At 43.6% G+C, this 24,424-nt stretch overlaps 1 protein-coding gene across 1 annotated transcript in view; it reads left to right on the top strand.

Annotated features, from left to right (window-relative positions):
- LOC115140203 (solute carrier family 23 member 2-like) overlaps positions 1-24,424 on the top strand; it is a 68,049-nt gene that overhangs the window by 27,605 nt on the left and 16,020 nt on the right. The window contains 5 exon segments of the mRNA XM_065026723.1: positions 11,548-11,686; positions 13,139-13,347; positions 15,736-15,834; positions 17,189-17,305; positions 17,912-18,069. Of these exon segments, the coding sequence (XP_064882795.1) occupies positions 11,638-11,686; positions 13,139-13,347; positions 15,736-15,834; positions 17,189-17,305; positions 17,912-18,069 (632 nt within the window). The 5' untranslated portion in view covers positions 11,548-11,637.

Genomic DNA, 24,424 nt, shown 5'->3' with positions numbered 1-24,424 from the left:
AACAGAACACACCTCCAGAGCTCTTCCAGATCTACCAGCCACACAGACTGAAGCAACAGAAAATGCACAAAAAGAGGGTGAAGGAGAGAATGCTCAGAGCCACAAGTGTGCCCAAAAAGGGATGTGAAGCCACCAGAGTGGCTGAAAGACTATGTTACGTGAAGAGAAAACATACTGTTGGGGACCATACCCAGCAAAAAGAGACTACCTAAGTTAATGTTCATACTGTGTGATTTTAATGTTTTCATACTGTTTCAGGATGTGAAGTAGCATGTTAGAGAATAATACTGGTTTCCAAATTGCATTTCAGTTATGCTTCAGTGGCTGTGCACGTTGAGTTCTTGTTCATGTGAGAGGGGAAGATATAGTAGGATGTCCCTTGGGGGTATCTGTACCTAATGTATGACATGTGAGGGTTAGTTTAGTAAACATGCTGGAGCTAGAACCTCGTTGTTGTGCGTCCTTATTTTATATAATACTACAGCCACCTGTGCTAAGAACACGCTCTGAGGTGGAGCTGGTCGCAGGAATGCACAGGTAGCGCTTTGCCAGGTGACTGACTTCGGAACGTTTTTTTGGGTTGGATCTTCCACCATTCCAGTGGATTGGTTTCACTGTCAACATTAGGAGACAGAAGGTAGCAGCTGAGTAACTTTTCTACCAGCTGGATTTCAGTAAGATCTGTGGTGGTGGAGCATGGCTTTTTGAAAACACTACCCAGTGACTTTCTCTTTTTAGCTGGCAGTTGTGGTGAAACAGCAGCACCGTCTTCCTGTGCTGGGTTTGGGTTTTCATGTCCCTCATTGACCGTCTCTGAGACAGCTCCTGCTTTTATGTGGCCTACCTTCTCTTCTTTGAAGTAATGTGTTTTAAACAGAGGGTCAACCAATGAGGCTATGTCCAGGAGGTCATCTGTGGCTTGGTCATCATATTTCTCATTCAGATAGTCATGGACTATCGTTTTGATGATTTGGGTGAGCTCTGTTTCACCATCAGGTTTCATGACCTCTGTATTGAACAGGTGTAGCACTGACATAAGACTCACCAGACAGAGCATCTGTGTAGGTGGGAGCTAAGTGCCAGATCTTCTTGTCACTGGACAATACCTGTGAAATGGCTTTCTCCTGTTCCAGTACTCTTTGCACCGTCTTTTGGAGTCATCCCTACCTGGTAGGTGACTCTGTCACCAACTTGTGTTGGGATAGGTTGTGTGCTTTTTGAGCAACAGCTCGGGCTCTTCTTTTTCCGCGAATAGGAAAAGGCACCTACCAGTTTCTAACACACTCAATTGCTCGATCACCAGTTTGTCTCTACCCACTGTTTCTAAGAGGAATCAAGATTTTTTATCAAATGTTAAAATCACAATAATCCCTTTATGTACAAATGTAATATTTAACTTAATCAGTTGATGAAAAAAATAAAATGCACATTTAGTTTCATCTAACCAATCACTTCAATATTGACAAGCTTATTTACCAAAGGCCATGTGCAGACGATGTCCGAAACATTGCAGTCGGATTGATTTGAGCAGCCTTCACCATGTTCGCACCACTATCCGTTGTAATGCAGACCTGTCTGTCTTGACTGAGTCCCCAGGAGCGCCAGGTAGCCTAGTGGTTAGCGCGTCGGACCAGTAACCGAAAGGTCGCTAGATCGAATCCCCGAACTGACGAGGTAAAAATCTGTTGTTCTGCCCCTGAACAAGGCAGTTAACCCACTGTTCCTGGGTCGTCATTGTAAATAATAATTTGTTCTTAACTGACTTGACTAGTTAAATAAAGGTCAAATAAATAGAAAGTAGGTGAGAGCGTCAATGATCCCTTCTGCTATAGTTTCACCCATGTGGTCGTCGGGAGAGATGTTTTGAAGGTATTTATTTAGAAGGGTCCAGTCTTTGTCAATATAGTGAGGCTAATATAAGGCTCTGACGTGCGACTAGACCACAGATCGGTAGTAATAGCAAAATATGTCTTTTTGAGCTGTTCCTCCAATGTTTCCCTACACTCGGCGTAGAGTTCAGCCAGTGCTGCGTGAGCGAAGTGTTTGTGGCCAGGGAGCACGTATTGGGGGTAAATTAAATTGATAGGCCTCTTGAAACCTTCCTTTTCGACTGTTAATTGGTAGCATGTCCTTAGCAATGCAATGCATAATAGCATTATGGTGTATTTTTGATGTTTGCTCGTAGGGCATATACGCTGTCAGTGTTGACTGCTTTGTGCAAACATCCCTAGATTGACTGGTGCTTGAGAGGCATTTATCAATACCGTGGAGCTAATTCAAACTTTCTGCATGTTCCAAAGAGTGATTTTGCTTCAGATGGTGAAACCAGTTTGTCGTATTACCAGACTTTGTAGCCACCTGTCTACGGCACAATTTGCACCGAACATTGCTCTGCTCTTTGTTGGACTTCAAAAAGCCAAACCACTTCCAAATTACTGAAACAGTTTAACCCTTTTTATCAGTCATTTCTTTGTTGGAAGCTGGTCTATCATTGCCACTTCACCTACATCACTCATTTTTCGTGGTTAATAGTGGCTACTCCATCACTCGAGGTGCTAAGTGGTTTGTGGGCGTGTACCTCTCCACGCACATAGTCACTTTCTCCACACGTTCCTGCTGCGTCAGAGGTGAAATGGACTGCTGTACCTTATTATTCTATATCGACATTATTAAAAATGTATCTAAATGTTTTTCTATGGTTATTGAGGGAAGTAATTACCTCTATTGATTTCTAGCCCAGCCCTAGTGTGTACTGTACTATATGGTTATTGAGGGAAGTAATTACCTCTATTGATTTCTAGCCCAGCCCTAGTGTGTACTGTACTATATGGGCTTGAGGGAAGTAATTACCTCTATTGATTTCTAGCCCAGCCCTAGTGTGTACTGTACTATATGGTTATTGAGGGAAGTAATTACCTCTATTGATTTCTAGCCCAGCCCTAGTGTGTACTGTACTATATGGGTTTGAGGGAAGTAATTACCTCTATTGATTTCTAGCCCAGCCCTAGTGTGTACTGTACTATATGGTTATTGAGGGAAGTAATTACCTCTATTGATTTCTAGCCCAGCCCTAGTGTGTACTGTACTATATGGGCTTGAGGGAAGTAATTACCTCTATTGATTTCTAGCCCAGCCCTAGTGTGTACTGTACTATATGGTTATTGAGGGAAGTAATTACCTCTATTGATTCTAGCCCAGCCCTAGTGTGTACTGTACTATATGGGCTTGAGGGAAGTAATTACCTCTATTGATTTCTAGCCCAGCCCTAGTGTGTACTGTACTATATGGGCTTGAGGGAAGTAATTACCTCTATTGATTTCTAGCCCAGCCCTAGTGTGTACTGTACTATATGGGCTTGAGGGAAGTAATTACCTCTATTGATTTCTAGCCCAGCCCTAGTGTGTACTGTACTATATGGGCTTGAGGAAAGTAATTACCTCTATTGATTTCTAGCCCAGCCCTAGTGTGTACTGTACTATATGGGCTTGGATTCCATGGAGACCACACACACCCTTTCTGCCCGCTGGCTTTCTTTAATATTTAACGCCTTTTGTTGCAGGTGTACTGTATACATGGTTTAAACCAAGTCATGTTTGATTAGTATTTAAGCTCTTTGTGATGGGCTGTATAGCAGTGGAGCATTAACATAGTTTAATAGGCCTTCCTGGGGTGTTGGTATTCTTTCTTTCCCAGACTCTGAGTCGGTGACAGTCGGGGTCTATTGTGGTTAAATACTGCCCCCCCCGACAGAGTCAACTAATAAAACCGCAACACCAGCTACTGTAATGGAAAGGACCAGAGGGATTTACAGCCAATAGCTCTTATCCCCTGTAAGGATGGAGGTGTCACAATGCCACTCTCTGTCACGCTGCTATTCTCTACAACTGCTTGCATGTAGATTTGTTAGAATTTTCAACAAAGGAGAGTTGGCCGTCTTGCCTCTGTTCTGTATCTCAAAGGTTAAGAGCATTGAGTGTCTCCACCAGCAGTACATACAAGAAGTGTTGTGGTCTTGTTTAATTCAAACTGTGTGTTTCTGTTGCTAAAACGAATGGGTGTTAAAAATTATTCCTGAGAAGGAGAAGTGCGCCCATGCTTTTCTGGAGCAGGTGGTAGTGTCTTCTATTGTCTGTCTCTTGTTGCTGGTGAAGCCTGCCACAGAAATTCTGTTTTCACTGGGAGCTCAGCGGTGGTGGCGGTGTGGGTGTAGGGGGTTGTGTGTTTTGAAGCTTTGAGGCTGACAAAGAGAAAGGACAGCCCCCATCCATTATACAACACATACATACACTCCCCAGCATGGTTCGGTGGCCTCTGACCTCTCCAGGCCAATGCCCTATTGATCCTTGACCCTTATAAATAAAAGGCTCTGACTTAACATGCCCTGTCTGTAACAGACATTGTGGAGTTCCATAATCTAAGTAAGTGTATGGGGCAGTGGTTCCCAAACTGTGGCGGGAGGGGTCGGCAAGGGGGGAGTGCCAAAAGTTTGATATCAGTCCGGCTTTAAATTTACTCTTGAATGTTGTAATAGTAGAATGTACAAGGTGCAATTTCGATATTTGGTAGTGCGTCATCAGTTCCTCTTGTCATCTTAGTCATTGCATACCTTAGAGCTATTTATAACTTGTCAAATGTCCAGATCAACTAGCCCATGTCGGCTAACGTTTTTTTGGGGGGGCAAATATAATTATTTTTCTCACTCATATCACATTAATACACATTAGATGTTGCAAAATGTATGGAATTGCAAGAAAATGTGCAGGAAATAAGCTTTAAAATGGCAAAATTCGCTCCACCAACGAGGGGTGTGCCAGTTTGTCATGAACAATGCTTGTTAAATAAAATAAACAATGCTTGTGCCCATAGAAATAGACGAGGCGCATGCAGGGGGTGCACGAGATGTTCCCCAATGCTGGATGGGGGGCCCTGAGTGAAAAAGTTTGAACCCCTGGTGTAGGGGTTAAGACTTCACGCTTCCGTTATCTGCCAGTGTAGACAGAAAGCATAAGTGAGTCAGCATTATGTATTTCTGGCCTAGACAAAAACACAGCCAGGACCCATTTGTCTGTATGTGAGGATTTGAGGGATGCTGTGTGTGCGTGCCTGCATGCCTGTGTGGGAGGAGATTTCAACCTGTTTAAGTGGAGACGCTGGATGATATTTCAGAGTCCTCTCCATTCTCTGAGTTCTCATGCCAAAGTTAATAATAATCAAATATATTTTGAGGGACTCAGGAGTGCATGGCTGCTTCCCAGTCTTTTAATGTGTAGATTATAATGACACCAGATTATGAGGTCATGACATCTTTGAGACCTTTCAGCTGATAGAATAGAAATCCCTCCGTCTCTCTTTCCATATAAGCATACAGTAGCCAGAAAACCCTTTGGAATTACCTGAATTTCTGCATAAATTGGTAAATATGCATTCAATATAGACCAAAAATACAATAATTTGTGTGGTATTTGTTTAAGCACACTGTTTGTCTGTTGTGACTTAGGTGAAGAACAGACCAATTTTTATGACCAATTTATGCAGAAATCCAGGTAATTCCAAAAGGTTCTCTCACTTTTTCTTGCTACTCTAAGTCTTTTTCCAATCCATTTTTTTTATAAACCTCCAGCCAGTCGTTGAATGTTTTTGTTCACCTGATTCAACTAATCACTAAACCCTTTTAGTATTTGAAGCGATTAGATACCAAATGTGATCTATCTTTGAATGTGCCATGCTACAACAGTGTATTGTTTTGTATTGTCAGCTGCCTAACTTCAATAATAAAGTATTGATACCAGGAGGTGTGTACAGATGTATCTTTCTTGCGAAGTCTTGGCCATGCTTAACTCTGGACACACATCTGGTGGACTGGGACACACACACTAGAGCTGGGGGTGATAATCCGAAAATGATCGACACCGACTATATCAATCACTTATCGCAGGCATTTTGCTGATATCGTTCATTACAATAAGTAGCCTATACTAAAGAAATGTAAAGTTTGAAATGAAATAAATTTGCTAGTATGAGTGATACTTAAAAAAAAAAAGTGTGACAATTGATGGCTACAACCATCAAACTAGTAGTTTTAAAAGCTCATAAAAAAACGTAATGTTATAAACTTATTGTTCTATTTATCGTTATTGCATCAATTCAGGATATGTATCGCGATAGGAATTTAGCTCTAATAGACACACACACACACACACATCTGGTTGGCAGGGATTGTTTTCCTCCTCCAGTGGAATCTTACATCAGTGTAACACAGTCCAGGTTACCATGGTGATGGAGCCAGCACTGTCAACCCAGGGTATTCTGGGTAGGGTTACAGTTAGCGATACAAATGTCTCTTCAAAATCATTACTGGTCACATACACATACAGTTGAAGTCTGAAGTTTACATACACCTTAGTCAAATACATTTAAACTCAGTTTTTCACAATTCCTGACTTGTAATCCTAATAAAAATTCCCTGTCTTAGGTCAGTTAAGATCACCACTAAGTATGTGAAATTTTATTTCCTTCATCACATTCTCAGTGGGTCAGAAGTTTACATACACTCAATTAGTATTTGGTAGCATTGCCTTTAAATTGTTTAACTTGGGTCAAACGTTTCGTGTAGCCTTCCACAATCTTCCCACAATAAATTGGGTGAATTTTGGCCCATTCCTCCTGACAGAGCTGGTGTAGGCTTGTAGGCCTGGTTTGTAGGCCTCCTAGCTCGCGCACGCTTTTTCAGATCTGCCCTAAATTTTCTATAGGATTGAGGTCAGAGCTTTGATGGCCACTCCAATACCTTGACAATGTTGAAGTAGTCTTTGGGCTCATTGTCTATTTGGAAGACACATTTGTGACCAAGCTTTAACTTCCCGACTGGTGTCTTGAGATGTTGCTTCAATATATCCACATAATTTTCCATACTCATGATGCCATCTATTTTGTGAAGTGCATCAGTCCCTCCTGCAGCGAAGCACCCCCACAACATGATGCTGCCACCCCCGTGCTTCACGGTTGGGATGGTGTTCTTCGGCTTGCAAGCCTCCCTGTTTTTCCTCCAAACATAACGATGGTCATTATGGCCAAACAGTTCTATTTCTGTTTCATCAGACCAGAGGATATTTGTCCAAAAAGTACGATCTTTGTCCCCATGTGCAGTTGCAAACCGTAGTCTGTCTTTTTTTAAATTGAGATTTTGGAGCAGTGGCTTCTTCCTTGCTGAGCGGCCTTTCAGGTTATATCGATATAGGACTCGTTTTACTGTGGATATCGATACTTCTGTACCTGTTTCCTCCAGCATCTTCACACTGTCCTTTGCTGTTGTTTTGGGATTGATTTGCACTTTTCACACCAACGTACATCTCTAGGAGACCGAACACGTCTCCTTCCTGAGCAGTATGACTGTTGCGTGGTCCCATGGTGTTTATACTTGCATACTATTGTTTGTACAGATGATCGTGGTACCTTCAGGCGTTTGGAAATTACTCCCAAGGATAAACCGGACTTGTGGAGGTCTAAAAAAAAAAATCTGAGGTCTTGGCTTATTTCTTTTGATTTTCCCATGATGTCAAGCAAAGAGGCACGGCGTTTGAAGGTAGGCCTTGAAATACATCCACATGTACACCTCCAATTGACTCAAATGATGTCAATTATCCTATCAGAAGCTTCTAAAGCCATGACATAATTTTCTGGAATTTTCCAAGCTGATTAAAGGCACAGTCAACCTAGTATATGTAAACTTTTGACGCACTGGAATTGTGATTAGGGTGAAATAATCTGTCTGTAAACAATTGTTGGAAAAATGACTTGTGTCATGCACAAAGTAGATGTCCTAACCGACTTGCCAAAACTATAGTTCGTTAACAAGAAATTTGTGGAGTGGTTTGAAAAATGTATTTTAATGACTCCAACCTAAGTGTATGTAAACGTCCGACTTCAACTGTATTTGCGGGTGTAGCGAAATGCTTGTGTTCCTAGCTTCATCAGTGCAGTAGTATCTAACAATTCACAACAATAGACACAAATCTAAAAGTAAAAGAATGGAATTAAGAAATATATAAACATTAGGATGAGCAATGTTGGAGTGACATTGACTTTAAAATACACTAGAATAGAATACAGTATATACATATGAAATGAGTAAAGCAGTATGTAAACATTATTAAAGTGACCAGTGATTTCTTATCTATGTATATAGGGCAGCAGCCACCAAGGTGCAGGGTTGAGTAACCAGGTGGTAGCTGGCTACTGATTGCTATTTAACAGTCTGATGGCCTTAAATCGTCTTCAGGATCGGTGGGTCCCCTGCGGGACGGTTGAGCTAATGTAGGTTCATGCGATTAGCATGAGGTTGTAAGTAACAAGAACATTTCCCAGGACATACACATATCTGATATTGGCAGAAAGCTGAAATTCTTGTTAATCTAACTGCATTGTCCAATTTACAGTAGTTATTACAGTGAAAAAATACCATGCTATTGTTTGAGGAGAGTGCACCGTTTTGAACATAAAGTTATAAATTAAAGAAATTAGGCACATTTGGGCAGTCTTGATACATTTTGAACAGAAATGCAATGGTTCATTGGATCAATCTAAAGCTTTGCACATACACTGCAGTCCTCTAGTGGCCAAAATTCCAACCCAGTTGCAATTTAGATGGCCTTTCTCTTGCATTTCAAAGATGATGGTACAAAAAAAATACAAAAAAATGATTTGTATTATCTTTTACCAGATCTGATGTGTTACATTCTCCTACATTCCTTTCACGTTTCCACATACTTCAAAACTTCCTTTCAAATGGTACCAAAAATATGCATATCCTTGCTTCAGGGCCTGAGCGACAGTTAGATTTGGGTATGCCATTTTAGGCGAAAATTGGAAGAGAAAAAAAGGGGCCGATCCTTAAGAGGTTTTAAGATGTCCCAGCTTTGATGCCCCTGTACTGAACTCGCCTTCTGGATGGGTAGCGGGGTGAACAGGCTGTGGTTCGGGTGGATGATGTCCTTGATGATCTTTTTGGCCTTCCTGTGACATCGGGTGCTGTAGGTGTCCTGGAGGGCAGGCAGTGTGCACCACCCTCTGGAGAGCCCTGCATTTGCAGGTGGTGCAGTTGCCATACCAAGCGGTGATACAGTCCGACAGGATACTCTCAATTGTGCATTTGTAAAAGTTTGAGTGTCTTGGGGGCCAAGCCAAATTTCTTCAGCCTCCTGAGGTTGAAGAGGTGCTGTTGCCTCTTCTTCACCTGAGTTGGTGGACCTTTTTCAGATTCAGTGGTGTTTTCACCAAGGAACTTGAAGCTTATCACCTTCTCCACTGTGGACCCGTTGATATGCAGTCATGGGTGACCAGGGAGTACAGGAAGGGGCTGAGCACGCACCCTTGTGGGGCCCCGGTGTTGAGGATCAGCAAAGTGGAGGTGTTGTTTCCTACCTTCACCATCTGGGGGCGGCCCATCAGGATGTCTAGTACCCAGTTGCACAGGTCGGGGTTCAGAATCAGGGCTGTTGAAGGCTGAGCTATAGTCAATGAACACCATTCTTGCATAGGTATTCCTCTTGTCCAAATGGAATTGTGCAGCGTGATGGCGATTGCATTGTCTGTGGATCTATTGGGGCCGTATGCAAATTGAAGTGGTTCTACGGTGTCAGGTAAGGTAGGGGTGATTTATCCTTTACCAGCCTTTCAAAGCACTTCATGATGACAGAAGTGAGTGCTACGGATTAATAGTCATTTAGGTCAGTTACCTTTAGTTCAGTTACTGGGATAGGGAGAGATGGAATATTTCTGTAAACACTTCAGCCAGCTGGTCTGCGCATGCCCTGAGGATGCGGCTAGAGATGCCATCTGGGCCAGCAGCCTTGCGAGGGTTAACACGTCTTAGTCACGTCGGCCACGGAGAAGGAGAGCCCACAGTCCTTGGGAGCGGGCCATGTCGGTGACACTGTTATCCTCAAAGCAGGCGTTTTAGCTTGTCTGGGAGCAAGACGTCACTGTCCGCAACATTTCTGGTTTTCCCTTTGTAATCTGTGATTGTCTGTAGACCCTGACACATACATCTCGTGTCTGAGCTGTTGAATTGTGACTCCTTTGTGTCTGTACTGACATTTTGCCTGTTTGATTGCCTTACTACACTGTTTGTATTCGACCATATTCTGTCACCTTGCTGTTGTTAAATGTGGTTGTTTGCGCTTTCAGATTTGTGCGAATGCTTTAGGTAGGTTTTAGTAGTCACATTGGGAAAAACATCCCCTATACACTTCCTGATTAACTCTGTCACCGTGTCTGTATATACGTCAATGTTATTAAACATATCCCAGTCCGCGTGATCAAGACCATGCTTCAAGATTGATTCCGATAGACCTTAGCACGGGTACTTCCTGTTTTTTGAGTTTTACTCCTTCCTGTCTATTTCTCTCTCTTTCTATTTCTGTCTATCCCCCTCTCTCTACACATTCTAATCCTCAGGGTATGTACTTTTGTTTATAAAGAAGTTGTCTTTTGGTTGTTTAAGGACTGTCATCTTTTTCCTTCCTATTAACTGTAGTCATAGGACTATCCCTCTGGGTGAAGGTTGAGGTTATTCTAGGTGCTTCTGTAAAGTTTTGATTTCCTATTCTTGTTCATTTCACTTCTGTTTCTCTAGAGCTGCAATGACCGAGGAGTCTTATAACTGACCGTAAACACACTCACACACCACATTCTTTTGTGACTATTGCTGACATTATAATAACTACTCACACAATGTGCTATTGTCACCTAATAAGACGACATGAACAATGATTATCTATTATATCGACAAGATAGCCAAGTGACCGCACTAACAATTGAAATTCATGTCCTCAATGATTGAAGGCAGGTGGATCAGGTGAGACATTCTAGTCAATGAGAGGACAGATACGCGTATGAACAACAGGCACAACTAAGTAGTTGCCGGAATGCCACGTGCATCCACTTATCAGTACTTTTGTAACAGCCTAAACATTACGAAACTTCTGTTTATCATATAAGCCTCATGTAATTCTACACTCTCCATAGACCTCCATAGACCAAAAGAGCTGATCTCATGCGGACAGATTTTGGGCAGAGCAAATGCTCTCGCTTCGCCTCTTCCTCTGACATGAATGAACACTGAATTAACTCTCCCTCACACAAGTTGGGGAGTGATGTGCTACCACACAGAGGAGCAGGTGGATGGAATGTTGTCACCACAGACTCTCCTCCACCTCCATGGCTCACGCACGCACGCACACGGGGGAAACAGAGCTGTGTTAGGCCACAGTGGTATTTGTGAGAAACTATGGGACAACTACATACACCACTGTAGTTTACTATGGGACAGACTGCCACTGTAGGACAGACAGCCTGTTAGGACATATTATTTCCATGTCACAAAAAGGTGTGCCTGTGTGATAGGTCTATAGCTGGAGAGGGAGGGACAGAGGATAGAAACCAATCAATCTCATGAATTACCTAAACTGATGAGTGGTTAATGAATGTTGGCTGTCACATTAACAACTATCTTGCCCCCTTACCCCTCACCCCCCCCCCCCCCCTCAGCTCTCTTCTCTCTTTCTCTCTCTCTCTCTCTCTCATCTCTCGCTTCTCCCACCTGCCCCCTCCTCTCCCTCTTTCACCCCTTCCACACAGATGCACCCCGCTGCCCAGCTCGACAGGAGCGATGGGATGTGTCAACTAGGTACTTCACTTACCAACATTTAACACTGACCAGGGATGGGGGGGGTTAGAAAACAGGAGGGGGGGGCAGGGGTGAGGGTGATGTCAACTAGGTACTTCACACATTATCCAACACTCCACATGAAGGTAGTAGGGAGGGGGAAGAAGAGGGGAGGATGGGAGAAGGGTTGGGAAAGGGGGAAGCTCAGGGCTGGTTTCTCAGAACTAGATTGAAGACTCACTCTGGCCAAACTTCATGGAGTAGGCCATTCAAAGAGTTGGTGTCTGATGGTGCCCTCTGTCATCGGCCTTCCCCCTTGGTTGATGAACAATTGAGAACAAAAGAGAAAAGTCCTAACCACCTCCCCTTCCCCATTTGTGTCATATCAGAGGACTCCTGGGCCACGTATTGAGATGTGCCTTTTGGTGATAATTGGAAAGGAGACTGGAGTTGGACTTTGCTTACTCCTAGACTAAAATGTTCTCTGGAGAGTAGGTTTAATCTGTCATTTTTAAAGCTGGGGAGAGGGTGTTGAGAGGAAGGTTATGTCTGACAGAAGGCCTTGTACAAGTTTAGAAAGATAGTGAAAGATAACATGCAGGGATAGACACAGCCAAAGGTCTTGTGTTAGAGTATGGGTAGGGGTGAGACCGGGACTAGTCACAGGGCTAGACTGAGCCCAAGGCATTGTCTTACATAAAATGGAGTTGACATGACACCAGAAATAACACAACGCCTGAGACCAACAAACTGACCTCCCTCTCACACCTCTTCCTCCCGCTTTTATCCCTTTCTCACCCTCGTCCCTCTTTCCCTCCTCAGTCTATCCCTCAATCTCCTCCTCCATCCTTCCCTCTCTCTGCTCACCTATTGTACCTGTCGACGCTGTTCTCCTTTCCACCTTGCCCCTCTCTCTCTTCCATCATCCCCCATCCTCTGCCCTGTTTCTCATCGATACCTGACAGCATACTGTATGAGTGTATACATCTGGGGCTGCGTCCCAAGTTACACCTTATTCTCTTTATAGTGCACTACGTTTGAGCAGGGCCCATAGAGCTCTGGTCAAAAGTAGTGCAGTGTATATGGAACAGGGTGCCATTTGGAACTCCTTTGGGGTCTCCCAGGCCCATCCCAGTATCAGGTCTCTCCACAGTCCTGGATCACATCTGATCTCTGCTCATGATCCAGTCTGGGGTGAAGAGATGGTGACTGTGCAGATACTGATCCCTCAGGTCTGGGGCTCTGGAACCAGGACCAGACAGCTGTCTATCTGTAAACTCCGCTTTAAACCAAACTCAGCTTTAAGCCCAACCCTGCTCTCCATCCACACACCCGCGTGGAGCTTTTGACCCAGTGGGCATTTTCTAGCATAGTCTACCTGGTACAGTACCTACTGTAGTCTGGGTGACATCAAGAGCAGACTCGGGAAAGTTGTGTAGTAAATGATCCATATTTTATCTCTCTCTCTCTCAGTAGATGACACAGTCCTGGACCATGTAAGGGAGCTGAAGGATAAATCTGCAGTGTTTCTACCAGAGCGAGAGACTGGAGGAGCGAGGGAAGAGGAGGAAGATAGAGGAATGGGCGTGGGGAAGAATACCACCTCTATGTTGATGGAGGGAGGAGAAGGGGCAAAGTATGAGGAGGAGAACAAACACAGCGCAGACTTCTACCCCATTCCGGTACGCTGTATGTGTGTTCTGTCTGTATGCGTGCATCTGTGTGTGTGTTCTGTCTGTATGCGTGCATTTGTGTGTGTGTGTTCTGTCTGTATGCGTGCATCGGTGTGTGTGTGCTTGCACTGGGGATTTAGTCAGTTAAAGCGGCAATCTGCAGTTACTACATACTTTTTTTAAAACTTATAAATTAATGATATTTACCCATTTTGATTCTTAAAGAATATAACTTATAAATGCCTCATGAGCTTAGTTCAACTGTCATACCCCATCAGAACCCAAAATAAATGTGTGTAGACACGGCCTTAAAGCATGCTTAAAACTATAATTTTGTTATCATGGATAGTCAGAGCCATGGATGCCAGGACTGTCTATGAATTTGAAAGTGGTTACATTTGTCCAGGCCCATCCCTCAGCTTCTTACCAAAGCAGGGGGTGAGCACTGTTATTGTTTCAACCACATATTGGCCCTTTAAGGGTCATCAAGTTGACACACTGAAAGAGGAGTGATGGTAAAGACAGGGTTTGTCCACCATACACAGAGACCTGTCATTAGGATCACTTAACACTTGTCAGGGTCACACACGCACTGACGAACATCCACACATGCAATGTTAGTCTCCATGTCGTGCCAGTTTTGTTCTGGCCATTTCCTCTTGGTTGGAGCACAGTCCCCTCATGTAGGTCACACCACAAATCAACAATAACGGTTTCCCTAGCCACGCACACACACACACACACACATAATACTGTACTGAGGAGCACAAACACCCTCTCTGGGTTTTGAGTCACTCAGAGATGTATGACTATATATCCTGTTTGTTATAAGTATCCCATTCACATGCTCCTGTTACTGAATGGCTGAATAGGACAGAGGTGGATAAAGGGACACAATGGCTCTCCTCAATTACCTGTACAGCCAGTCTCCCTCCCTTCTGTCTTTCTCTTCCTCCTTTCTTTGTCTTTCTTTCTTTGCTTCTTGCATTCATTCTTTAATCTCCCCCTCGTTGTCCTCTCCATAGCTCTCTCCCAAGGGTACTAGTTTTGTGACGTCTAGGGATGTGATGTCTGGGGCTGCAGGTAGCCTAGCGGCAAGCGCTTTGTGCCAGTAAGTGAAAGGTCACTTGTAGGCTCGGGTATTCAAACAAGGTGAAACATCTGTACATGGAACAACACATTTCACTGCACCTTTCCAGTGTGTGCCTATAAAATGTTTTTTTCATGAACTAATGTCCATTAATACAAATGACAGACCTTAAGTTCATTCTAATTTCTCTCATCTGATGGCTGCTCTGTCAGCAGTAATATTTCCCAGCTAGTGAAAGATAGGCAGTAGGATGGAATGTGTCCCCAGGAAAGGTACACACACACGCACACACTTGAATGCCAATGACATTTAAGTCTGAACACAAGTAATTTGTTGTTTCGCATGCCTGGCAGACTAGATGCAAAGATGGATGAAAGTATGCAAAGACTCATCCTCAAATCAAATTTAGACAAATGCCACTGTGTGTGTGAGAGACTGTCCTTCTATACTTTGAACTTCATCTGTGATTTGCTAACCAAGCCACAGACGCAGAACACACATCCACAACAAACAGGACACAACACACACGCACAGTGATGTCATGACCTTGCGTCCCTACAGTGTTGTGTGTGTGCAGCAGTGTGATAAATAGACCAATGTAAAAAAAATGTTTTAAAAAAAATCAGTCACATACACAGGATAGATGCAGTGAAATGTTTTTTTGACACATTTCAGCCATAGTAGTACCGTGCCCCTGGAGGGTTAAGTACCCTGCTCAAGGGCACATGGACCATTTTCTCCCCACCTCGTTGGCTCGGGTCTTCAACTAATGAAGAAACTGATGTACCTATGGCCCAGTATTCCCAGAGATCATTTTCCAGACAAAGTGCAAAGGCTCCCAAAGCAACACCCATGCTGTCCTTTGTGTGTTATGTCTGATAGTTCTGTTAACCTTACCCAATCAGCATCAATGTCCTTGCTTTCCTTGAAATGTTCTCTCTTTGCGTACGTGAGTGTATATAAGTTGTGCTACTTTGTATAATACAGTGTGAAATGTTTGTAAAATACTTACTGGGGTGAGGTTTTTGCGGTACAAAAAAGCGTCACTGTTGTCAAAACACTGCATCACTGCAAAGGCACAGCCACCAGCATAACACTATGGAAGTTTGTCATTTCTCTACCCCTACATTGGCTTTATACAGTTACATTTCTGAAAGAAATGCCTGTACAATAATAGAGGGATAATGAAATATGGGTCCTTGGTACTCAATGTTTCATAGTTAGTTAGCCCATATCAATGATTGACATGTCTGTGTATGTAGTGTACAGTAGGTGGTTAAACTATTGACATGCATCTGTCTGTGTAGGTGGTGGTGAACGGAGTGGAACAGGCCGCTGGAGAGCAGGACACTGAAGACACTGAGCTGATGGCCATCTACACTAAAGAGATCCAGGAAGGAGAGAAGGTACGAGACACGCCCTTCTCCTCTCATACCCTCTCACTCACCCTGTCCCTCCCCTACATCCTTTGTTTATCCCTGCTCTTTTGATCATCCTCTCTTCTCTCTGTCACTGTGACTCTGCACTTTTCCCTTGTGAGAGAAAGATAGTCAGAGGCAAGAGGAATTTCTCGCCGGTGTCTGCTTGAATCTCTCCCTTTTTTCTCTCTCTCCCTTTCTGAATCTCTCCAGTCTTTCTCTCTCTCCCTTTCTGAATCTCTCCAGTCTTTCTTTGACTACACTCTTGCTGAATTGTTCAGCCTTTCGCTCTTCCATGCTGAATATTCTTCTCCCATCTCCTGCCCCGCTGTCTGTTATGTTGCAGTGAAATCATCAGTCTACAATATGACTGTTCTGTAGTTTGTCTCCCAACAGGTCGATCGTGAGCTACCAGTAGCTCGCAGCCCACCTATGAGTAACTCGTCAAACAATTCTGAAAGTACATTCAATTTTCACGTGTTCCACCGCAAACGGTCATAAACAAATCTCACAAGTATCAAGACACCAGAAAGCTCCCAGCTACTATCTATTCAATGTAAAACTTTCATTATCCCACCCCTGGTTAGCAACTATTGGCTTTAAAAATAAATAAAAAACACAATCTGCCAATTAACTTCCAGGAACATTGTCCCGGTCTGTCTGTGGCGTGCGCTCATTTGTTTATCACTCCGTGTGTAGCCATTTGATGTGATTACCGTCTTGTGGATTGACAGAAATATTTTCCCAAAAAACTTCTCAATTAAATGTTAACTGCAAAATAGGCTTACCTGGCAGGAGAATATCATCTGTATTTGTTATTTGCAAACTTTGCCATGAAATGAGCAGCAGCAGTACAGATCCATCGCTAGACGCTCAATTAAAGGGCCAGATGCGCGATTGTCTTTAAAAAAATATATATATATTTTTTTAAAAAACAATTCTCAAGAAAATACATTATTTTACCTTTCTATTAAACTAGGCAAGTCAGTTAATGAACAAATTCTTATTTACAAAGACGGCCTACCTGTATTAAAGGAGAATTACATTAAAAAATCTTCTGGTGTGATTTAAGCATTGACATGGACTCATAACATTTAATTGAGTTGTTTCTCTATTGACAATTGTAATTTTAAGAGTGAAAATAAAACTGACAACATAATTTAGGAAACTATAAAACAGAATTTAAATAAAACTTAGAAATTTAAATAAAAATAGAAATAAAACTTCAGTCTTAAAACCATTTGGTCCAGAGATTGTATACCCTGTGGTGTGTGAGGGTGTACAGTAGCCTACATCTATAGTCTAAAACACTGTCTTCTCACCTTTGCGCGTGTGTGTGTAGAGTTCCATGTCAGAGACGTTGGACAGTGCAGACAGTATTGACGCCAGGAGAATGGACATGATCTACACCATCGAAGACACACCTCCCTGGTACCTGTGTATATTCCTGGGCTTACAGGTGAGACACACACCCACAGCTCTGGTACCTCTGTTGTTTTGCAAGTACCAGATAAGCATGTGTTGTGTGTTTGACTGTCTGAAATATGTATAAATGTAATCTAAATAATGTGGCTTCCTCCTTGTCTCCTCTCCTTCATCTGCACTGATGTGAAAGCTAATTCCTAATAAAGTTCCTCTCCTTATTGCTTTCACCTGTTCTTCATCAGCACTGATAAAGGACAAGCGTAGACAAGGAGAGGAAGCCACATAAATTCAGACTGTAAAAATGCAGCTAAGCTCAGGCCTAAAAAATGCCATCTCACCGCTTATTTGAGTCACTTCCTCTTTCCTGTTCTATAACCCGTATCATGTAACATAGTTACATCAGGAGTGGGTAAATTAAGCCCCTCCCCTTTATACTCATGCTTATGAAACATACTGGTATGCAAGTTGATGCTCGGCTTCCCTGTCACACAGAGACCTCAATAACCTCAATCAATATTAACTCAGTCAATATTTACACAACAGTCCTGTCTAATAACATAAACACATACACACTGTAAAAGGCCATCACACACAGTGACACACACATCTCATTCTAACCCTCTCTCACCTCTCTCTCCAGCACTACCTGACGTGTTTCAGTGGTACCATCGCGGTGCCGTTCCTGCTAGCTGAAGCCATGTGTGTAGGGTTTGACCAGTGGGCTACCAGTCAGCTCATAGGAACTATCTTCTTCTGTGTGGGAATTACCACCCTGCTACAGACTACACTGGGCTGCAGGTACACACACACACATACATACCTGCATGCATGCATACATACATATAGTTGAAGTCGGAAGTATACATACACTTAGGTTGGAGTCATTAACTTGTTTTTCAACCACTCCACAAATTTCTTGTTAACAAATTATAGTTTTGGCAAGTCGGTTAGGACATCTACTTTGTGCATGACACAAGTAATTTTTCCAACAATTGTTTACAGTCAGATTATTTAATGTATAATTCACTGTATCACAATTCCAGTGGGTCAGAAGTTTACACACACACACACAACACACACACAAAGTTGACTGTGCCTTTAAACAGCTTGGAAAATTCCAGAAACAATGTCATGGCTTTAGAAGCTTCTGATAGGCTAATTGACATCATTTGAGTCAATTGGAGGTGTACCTATGGATGTATCTCAAGGCCTACCTTCAAACTCTGTGCCTCTTTGCTTGACATCATGGGAAAATCAAAAGAAATCAGCCAAAACCTCAGGAAGAAAATGGTAGACCTCAAGTCTGGTTCATCCTTGGGAGCAATTTCCAAATGCCTGAAGGTACCATGTTCATCTGTACAAACAATAGTACGCAAGTATAAACCCCATGGGACCATGCAGCGTCATACCACTCAGGAAGGAGACTCGTTCTGTCTCCTAGAGATGAACGTACTTGGGTGCAAAAAGTGCAAATCAATCCCAGATCAACAGCAAAGGACCTTGTGAAGATGCTGGAGGAAACTGGTACAAAAGTATCTATATCTACAGTAAAACGAGTCCTATATCGACATAACCTGACAGACCGCTCAGCAAGGAAGAAGCCACTGCTCCACAACCGCCATAAAAAAGCCAGACTACGGTCTGCAACTGCACATGGGGAAAAAGATCGTAATTTTTTGAGAAATTACCATCGTTATGTTTGGAGAATAAAGGGGGAGGCTTGCACGCTGAACACCATCCCAATCGTGAAGCACGGGGGTGGCAGCATCATGTTGTGGGGGTGCTTCGCTGCAGGAGGGACTGGTGCACTTCACAAAATAGATGGTGTCATGAGGAAGGAAAATTATGTGGATATATTGAAGCGACATCTCAAGACATCAGTCAGGAAGTTAAAGCTTGGTCGCAAATGGGTCTTCCAAATGGACAATGACCCCCAAGCATACTTCCAAAGTTTTGGCAAAATGGCTTAAGCACAACAAAGTCAAGGTATTGGAGTGGCCATCACAAATCCGTGACCTCAATCCTATTGAAAATTTGTGAGCAGAGCTGAAAAGGCGTGTGCGAGTTAGGAGGCCGACAAACCTGACTCGGTTACACCAGCTCTGTCAGGAGGAATGGGCCAAAATTCACCCAACTTTGTGGGAAGCTTGTGGAAGGCTACCAGAAACTTTGACCCAAGTTAAACAATTTAAAGGCAATGCTACCAAATACTAATTGAATGTATGTCAACTTCTGACCCACTGGGAATGTGAAAGAAATAAAAGCTGAAATAAATAATTATCTCTACTATTCTGACATTTCACATTCTTAAAATAAAGTTTTGATCCTAACTGACCTAAGACAGGGAATTTTTATTAGGATTAAATGTCAGGAATTGTGAAACTGAGTTTAAATGTATTTGGCTAAGGTGTATGTAAACTTCAACTTCAACTGTACATACATATATATATACACACAGATACAGTACCAGTCAAAAGTTTGGGCAACTTACTCATTCAAGGTTTTTTTTTGGTTTTTTTTACTATTTTCTACATTGTATAATAATAGTGAAGACAACACTATGAAATAACACACATAACACACAAACAAATCAAAATATATTTGAGATTCTTCAAATTGCCACCCTTTGCCTTAATGACAGCTTTGCACACTCTTGGCATTCTCTCAACCAGCGTTATGAGGTAGTCACCTGGAATGCATGTCAATTAACAGGTGTGCCTTGTTAAGTTCAACAAGGCACACCTATTGTGTTGTGACATGGTAGGGGTGGTATACAGAAGATAGCCCTATTTGGTAAAATACCAAGTCCATATTATGGCAAGATCAGCTCAAGTACGCAAAGAGAAACGACAGTCCATCATTACTTTAAGACATGAAGGTCAGTCAATCTGGAAAATGTCAAGAACTTTGAAAGTTTCTTCAAATGCAGTTGCAAAAACCATCAAGCACTATGATGATACTGACTCTGAGGACCACCACAGGAAAGGAAGACCCAGAGTTACCTCTGCTGCAGAGGATGATCAATTAGAGTTAACTGGACATCAAATTGCAGCCCCAAATAAATGCTTCACAGAGTTCAAGTAACGAGACACATCTCAACATCAACTGTTCAGAGGAAACTGTGTGATTCAGGCCTTCGTGGTTGAGATTTTTGGTTCCAACTGCCATGTCTTTGTGAGACTTAGAGTATGTGAACGAATGACCTCCACGTGTGTGGTTCCCACCACAAAGCATGGAGGAGGTGGTGTGATGGTGTGGGGGTGCTTTGCTGGTGACACTGACACTGTGATTTGTTTAGAATTCAAGGCACACTTAACCAGTATGGCGATCACAGCATTCTGCAGCGACACGTCATTTACATTTACATTTAAGTCATTTAGCAGACGCTCTTATCCAGAGCGACTTACAAATTGGTGCGTTCACCTTAAGACATCCAGTGGAACAGCCACTTTACAATGGTGCATCTACATCTTTTAAGGGGGGTGAGAAGGATTACTTTATCCTATCCTAGGTATTCCTGAAAGAGGTGGGGTTTCAGGTGTCTCCGGAAGGTGGTGATTGACTCCGCTGTCCTGGCGTCGTGAGGGAGTTTGTTCCACCATTGGGGGGCCAGAGCAGCGAACAGTTTTGACTGGGCTGCGCGGGAACTGTACTTCCTCAGTGGTAGGGAGGCGAGCAGGCCAGAGGTGGATGAACGCAGTGCCCTTGTTTGGGTGTAGGGCCTGATCAGAGCCTGGAGGTACTGAGGTGCTGTTCCCCTCACAGCTCCGTAGGCAAGCACCATGGTCTTGTAGCGGATGCGAGCTTCAACTGGAAGCCAGTGGAGAGAGCGGAGGAGCGGGGTGACGTGAGAGAACTTGGGAAGGTTGAACACCAGACGGGCTGCGGCGTTCTGGATGAGTTGTAGGGGTTTAATGGCACAGGCAGGGAGCCCAGCCAACAGCGAGTTGCAGTAATCCAGACGGGAGATGACAAGTGCCTGGATTAGGACCTGCGCTGCTTCCTGTGTGAGGCAGGGTCGTACTCTGCGGATGTTGTAGAGCATGAACCTACAAGAACGGGCCACCGCCTTGATGTTAGTTGAGAACGACAGGGTGTTGTCCAGGATCACGCCAAGGTTCTTAGCGCTCTGGGAGGAGGACACAATGGAGTTGTCAACCGTGATGGCGAGATCATGGAATGGGCAGTCCTTCCCCGGGAGGAAGAGCAGCTCCGTCTTGCCGAGGTTCAGCTTGAGGTGGTGATCCGTCATCCACACTGATATGTCTGCCAGACATGCAGAGATGCGATTCGCCACCTGGTCATCAGAAGGGGGAAAGGAGAAGATTAATTGTGTGTCGTCTGCATAGCAATGATAGGAGAGACCATGTGAGGTATCATCCCATCTGGTTTGGGCTTAGTGGGACTATGACCCAAAACACACTTCCAGGCTGTGTAAGGGCTATTTGACTAAGAAGGAGAGTGATTGAGTGCTGCATCAGATGACATGGCCTCCACAATCACCTGACCTCAACCCCAATTGAGATGGTTTGGGATGAGTTGGACTGTTTGGTTTTAACAATAATCGAGACTGGGAGGAGACCTCCATTGCTTCACATTCTACACAGTGTGGTTAAGGAGTGTATTATGAAATAGGGTAGGTATGTTGGTGCTAGGAGCATAATTATGCACTATGCTGCACTCATACACCCCATCCCCCAGGTGGCAGGCAGAATCAACTGGGTCTAGGTGCTGAACCAAGCCTTGATAAAGCCATAAGTATTACCTTGCTCTACAGGAAACTCTTTCCTGCTCCTTTTCTCTCCTCTACCTCTCTCTACAGGAAACTCTCTTTCATTCTTTCATTGTTATTTTTTTTCTTCTTTAATGTCTTTCTCACTCTCATTGTGGTTAGAGGTTAACATTTTACTACTCTTGCCCACATTTTCTCCCCCTCTATCCCTTTCTAGAAATATGATATCCTTTAGAAATGCCACAGCCAGGTTTCATATTTGTTGCCATGGTTATTATTGCTACCAAACGTGAATGTGATGCTCGATGCCATGCCACGTCATTGTAGTCTGTCTGTTGTTTGTAATTGTGTTTGTGCAGTCTGCCTGTCTGTCTCATGGCCCGGATACAGCAGCATTGACGGGAAATCACTGTACACACACATACACACACTGGACACACACACAGAAAGTACTCTCCTAGTCTCATGGCCTTGAGTGATTTCTTTTTGAAAGGAGAGAACGAAGCAGTATTTTTACTTTTTAGCCATTAGTGTTTTGTCTAACAGTCAGGTACAGCCTTGAAAATAACTGCAGACAAACACCCACACTCACTCACCCACACGCGTACACACACAGACCAGCGGTAATGGAGGATCTGTGTTTGCCTGGCACACACACACTCCGCTCAGGGAGAAACAAGGCATTCTGCCACATAGGACTACTGTGAAAAATGGGTCGATGTAATTTTAGCTGTGGCCAATTCTCCTGTCTTTAGTCCTGCAATTAGGACTGGTCACACAGAGAAGCATGCACAGCACTGTCTCACACACAGAGGACTAGCCTCTACATAGCACTCACACAGATGGTAAGATCATGCACCAGTCACAGTTGTTGTTTTTCTGTGTGCCCTGTAGTAAACCTTAGAACTTTGAACTCAAAGAAGAATTTTAGAAATTGTTAGTGAGATATCTGTTCTCTGCTCCATCATGTCTCGCTGACAACACACTCACACACCGGCTGCTTGCCGACTCATCCAAAGTCACTATAATGTCCATCTTTTCACTAATGACCATCATCTTTGTGTCACAAATCACAGCTATCTGTGTCACCCTGGCAACATGGATAAGGTGGGAGTGGAGGGAGGGAAGCAATGAGCACTGTGGTAGAGGGCTGGAAAATAGGGAGAGATGGATGAGGTAGAGGGCTGGAGAGCTGGATGAGAGGTAGGGAGTTGATGTGGACTGAAGCATAAGGAGAGGGTGGGGCTGAGGGAGAGAGGGTGAAGGGATGTATAGAGGAAGATGAATGGATGGAAAGGGGAATGGAGAGGAGAGGAGTGCTAGTGGCTGTGTTTGAGTCATGGTGCTAAGTGAGGTCAGATCACAAACACTCTAGGAAAGGTGATTTTGTGTGTTTACGTGTCATTGCGTGCACAGCTGGTCCCACCTGCGGACAACATGTGACCCTCTGCGGTAGATGAGTGCTGCTGGGTAAATTGGCGTCTGTGTATTTGTCATGATCTCTCGGTCTCTCACCCCCCACACACACGTCAGTGACGCTGACACTCAAATGGCCCATGTTTCGTTCTAATCTATTATTATATCAATAATGGTAGTGATATTTCATTTTAGAGCAAACATTCAAATACAAAGCAGCCTTTTAAAGGTGCGTAGGGTGTTTTGCCTTTCATGCCAGCGACCCGGGTTCGCTTCCCTGCCCCACCGTTCGCTACATTCGTGTCAGAAGAGCGATAACACCTGTGAGGCCAGCGGAACACATGACCTAGCTGTGTGAGGGGGCTGAGTAGTCGACACGAGGATGTTTGAACGGGGCAGTGTAGTGATCCTTGCTATAGGAGCCATGTTTCAATTCACACCAAGTGGGTTAACCCCATTGGTGCGATACATAGGGTGTTAGCCTTTTACACCAGTGACCTGGGTCCGCTGCAGTACACATTGATCGATTTAATCTGGTTGGTCATCAGAGTTAATGATGGTGTGTCACTGCACACTGACCAGCATTCAAATCAATGCCAATTATCAGCCAGCACCTGCTCCGTTCAAACAGCGCAGCTCTGTCAGTGTCCAGGCTGTTACTGTTGCCAAACCAGGGTAGACCCTGCTGCTCAGTGTTCACTAGTGACATCTAGCGGACAAACAGGAGAACGGTTGCTTGCGCCACTGGAACCCACAGCTATAAAGGCCACATAACACTGGCATAATCATCACATAACCATCATGCTATGATGACTGACTTTACACTGTTTTACCACTGACTGACACTAGCAATGTTTCCATCAACTGACTGGATCGACTTAGTGATAGATCAGGGATTTTACATGTGTGGACGTGATATACAGAAGAGAGAAACAGAATATACTATGTCAAGTAACAATTTGTACAATGTGAATAGAGTGAAAAGTTCCCTACTGAGCAGTGAGG

The sequence above is a fragment of the Oncorhynchus nerka genome, linkage group LG13 (genome assembly GCF_034236695.1).
Source record: "Oncorhynchus nerka isolate Pitt River linkage group LG13, Oner_Uvic_2.0, whole genome shotgun sequence".
Lineage (NCBI taxonomy): Eukaryota > Metazoa > Chordata > Actinopteri > Salmoniformes > Salmonidae > Oncorhynchus > Oncorhynchus nerka.
This window is presented reverse-complemented; position numbering and strand designations above follow the sequence as displayed.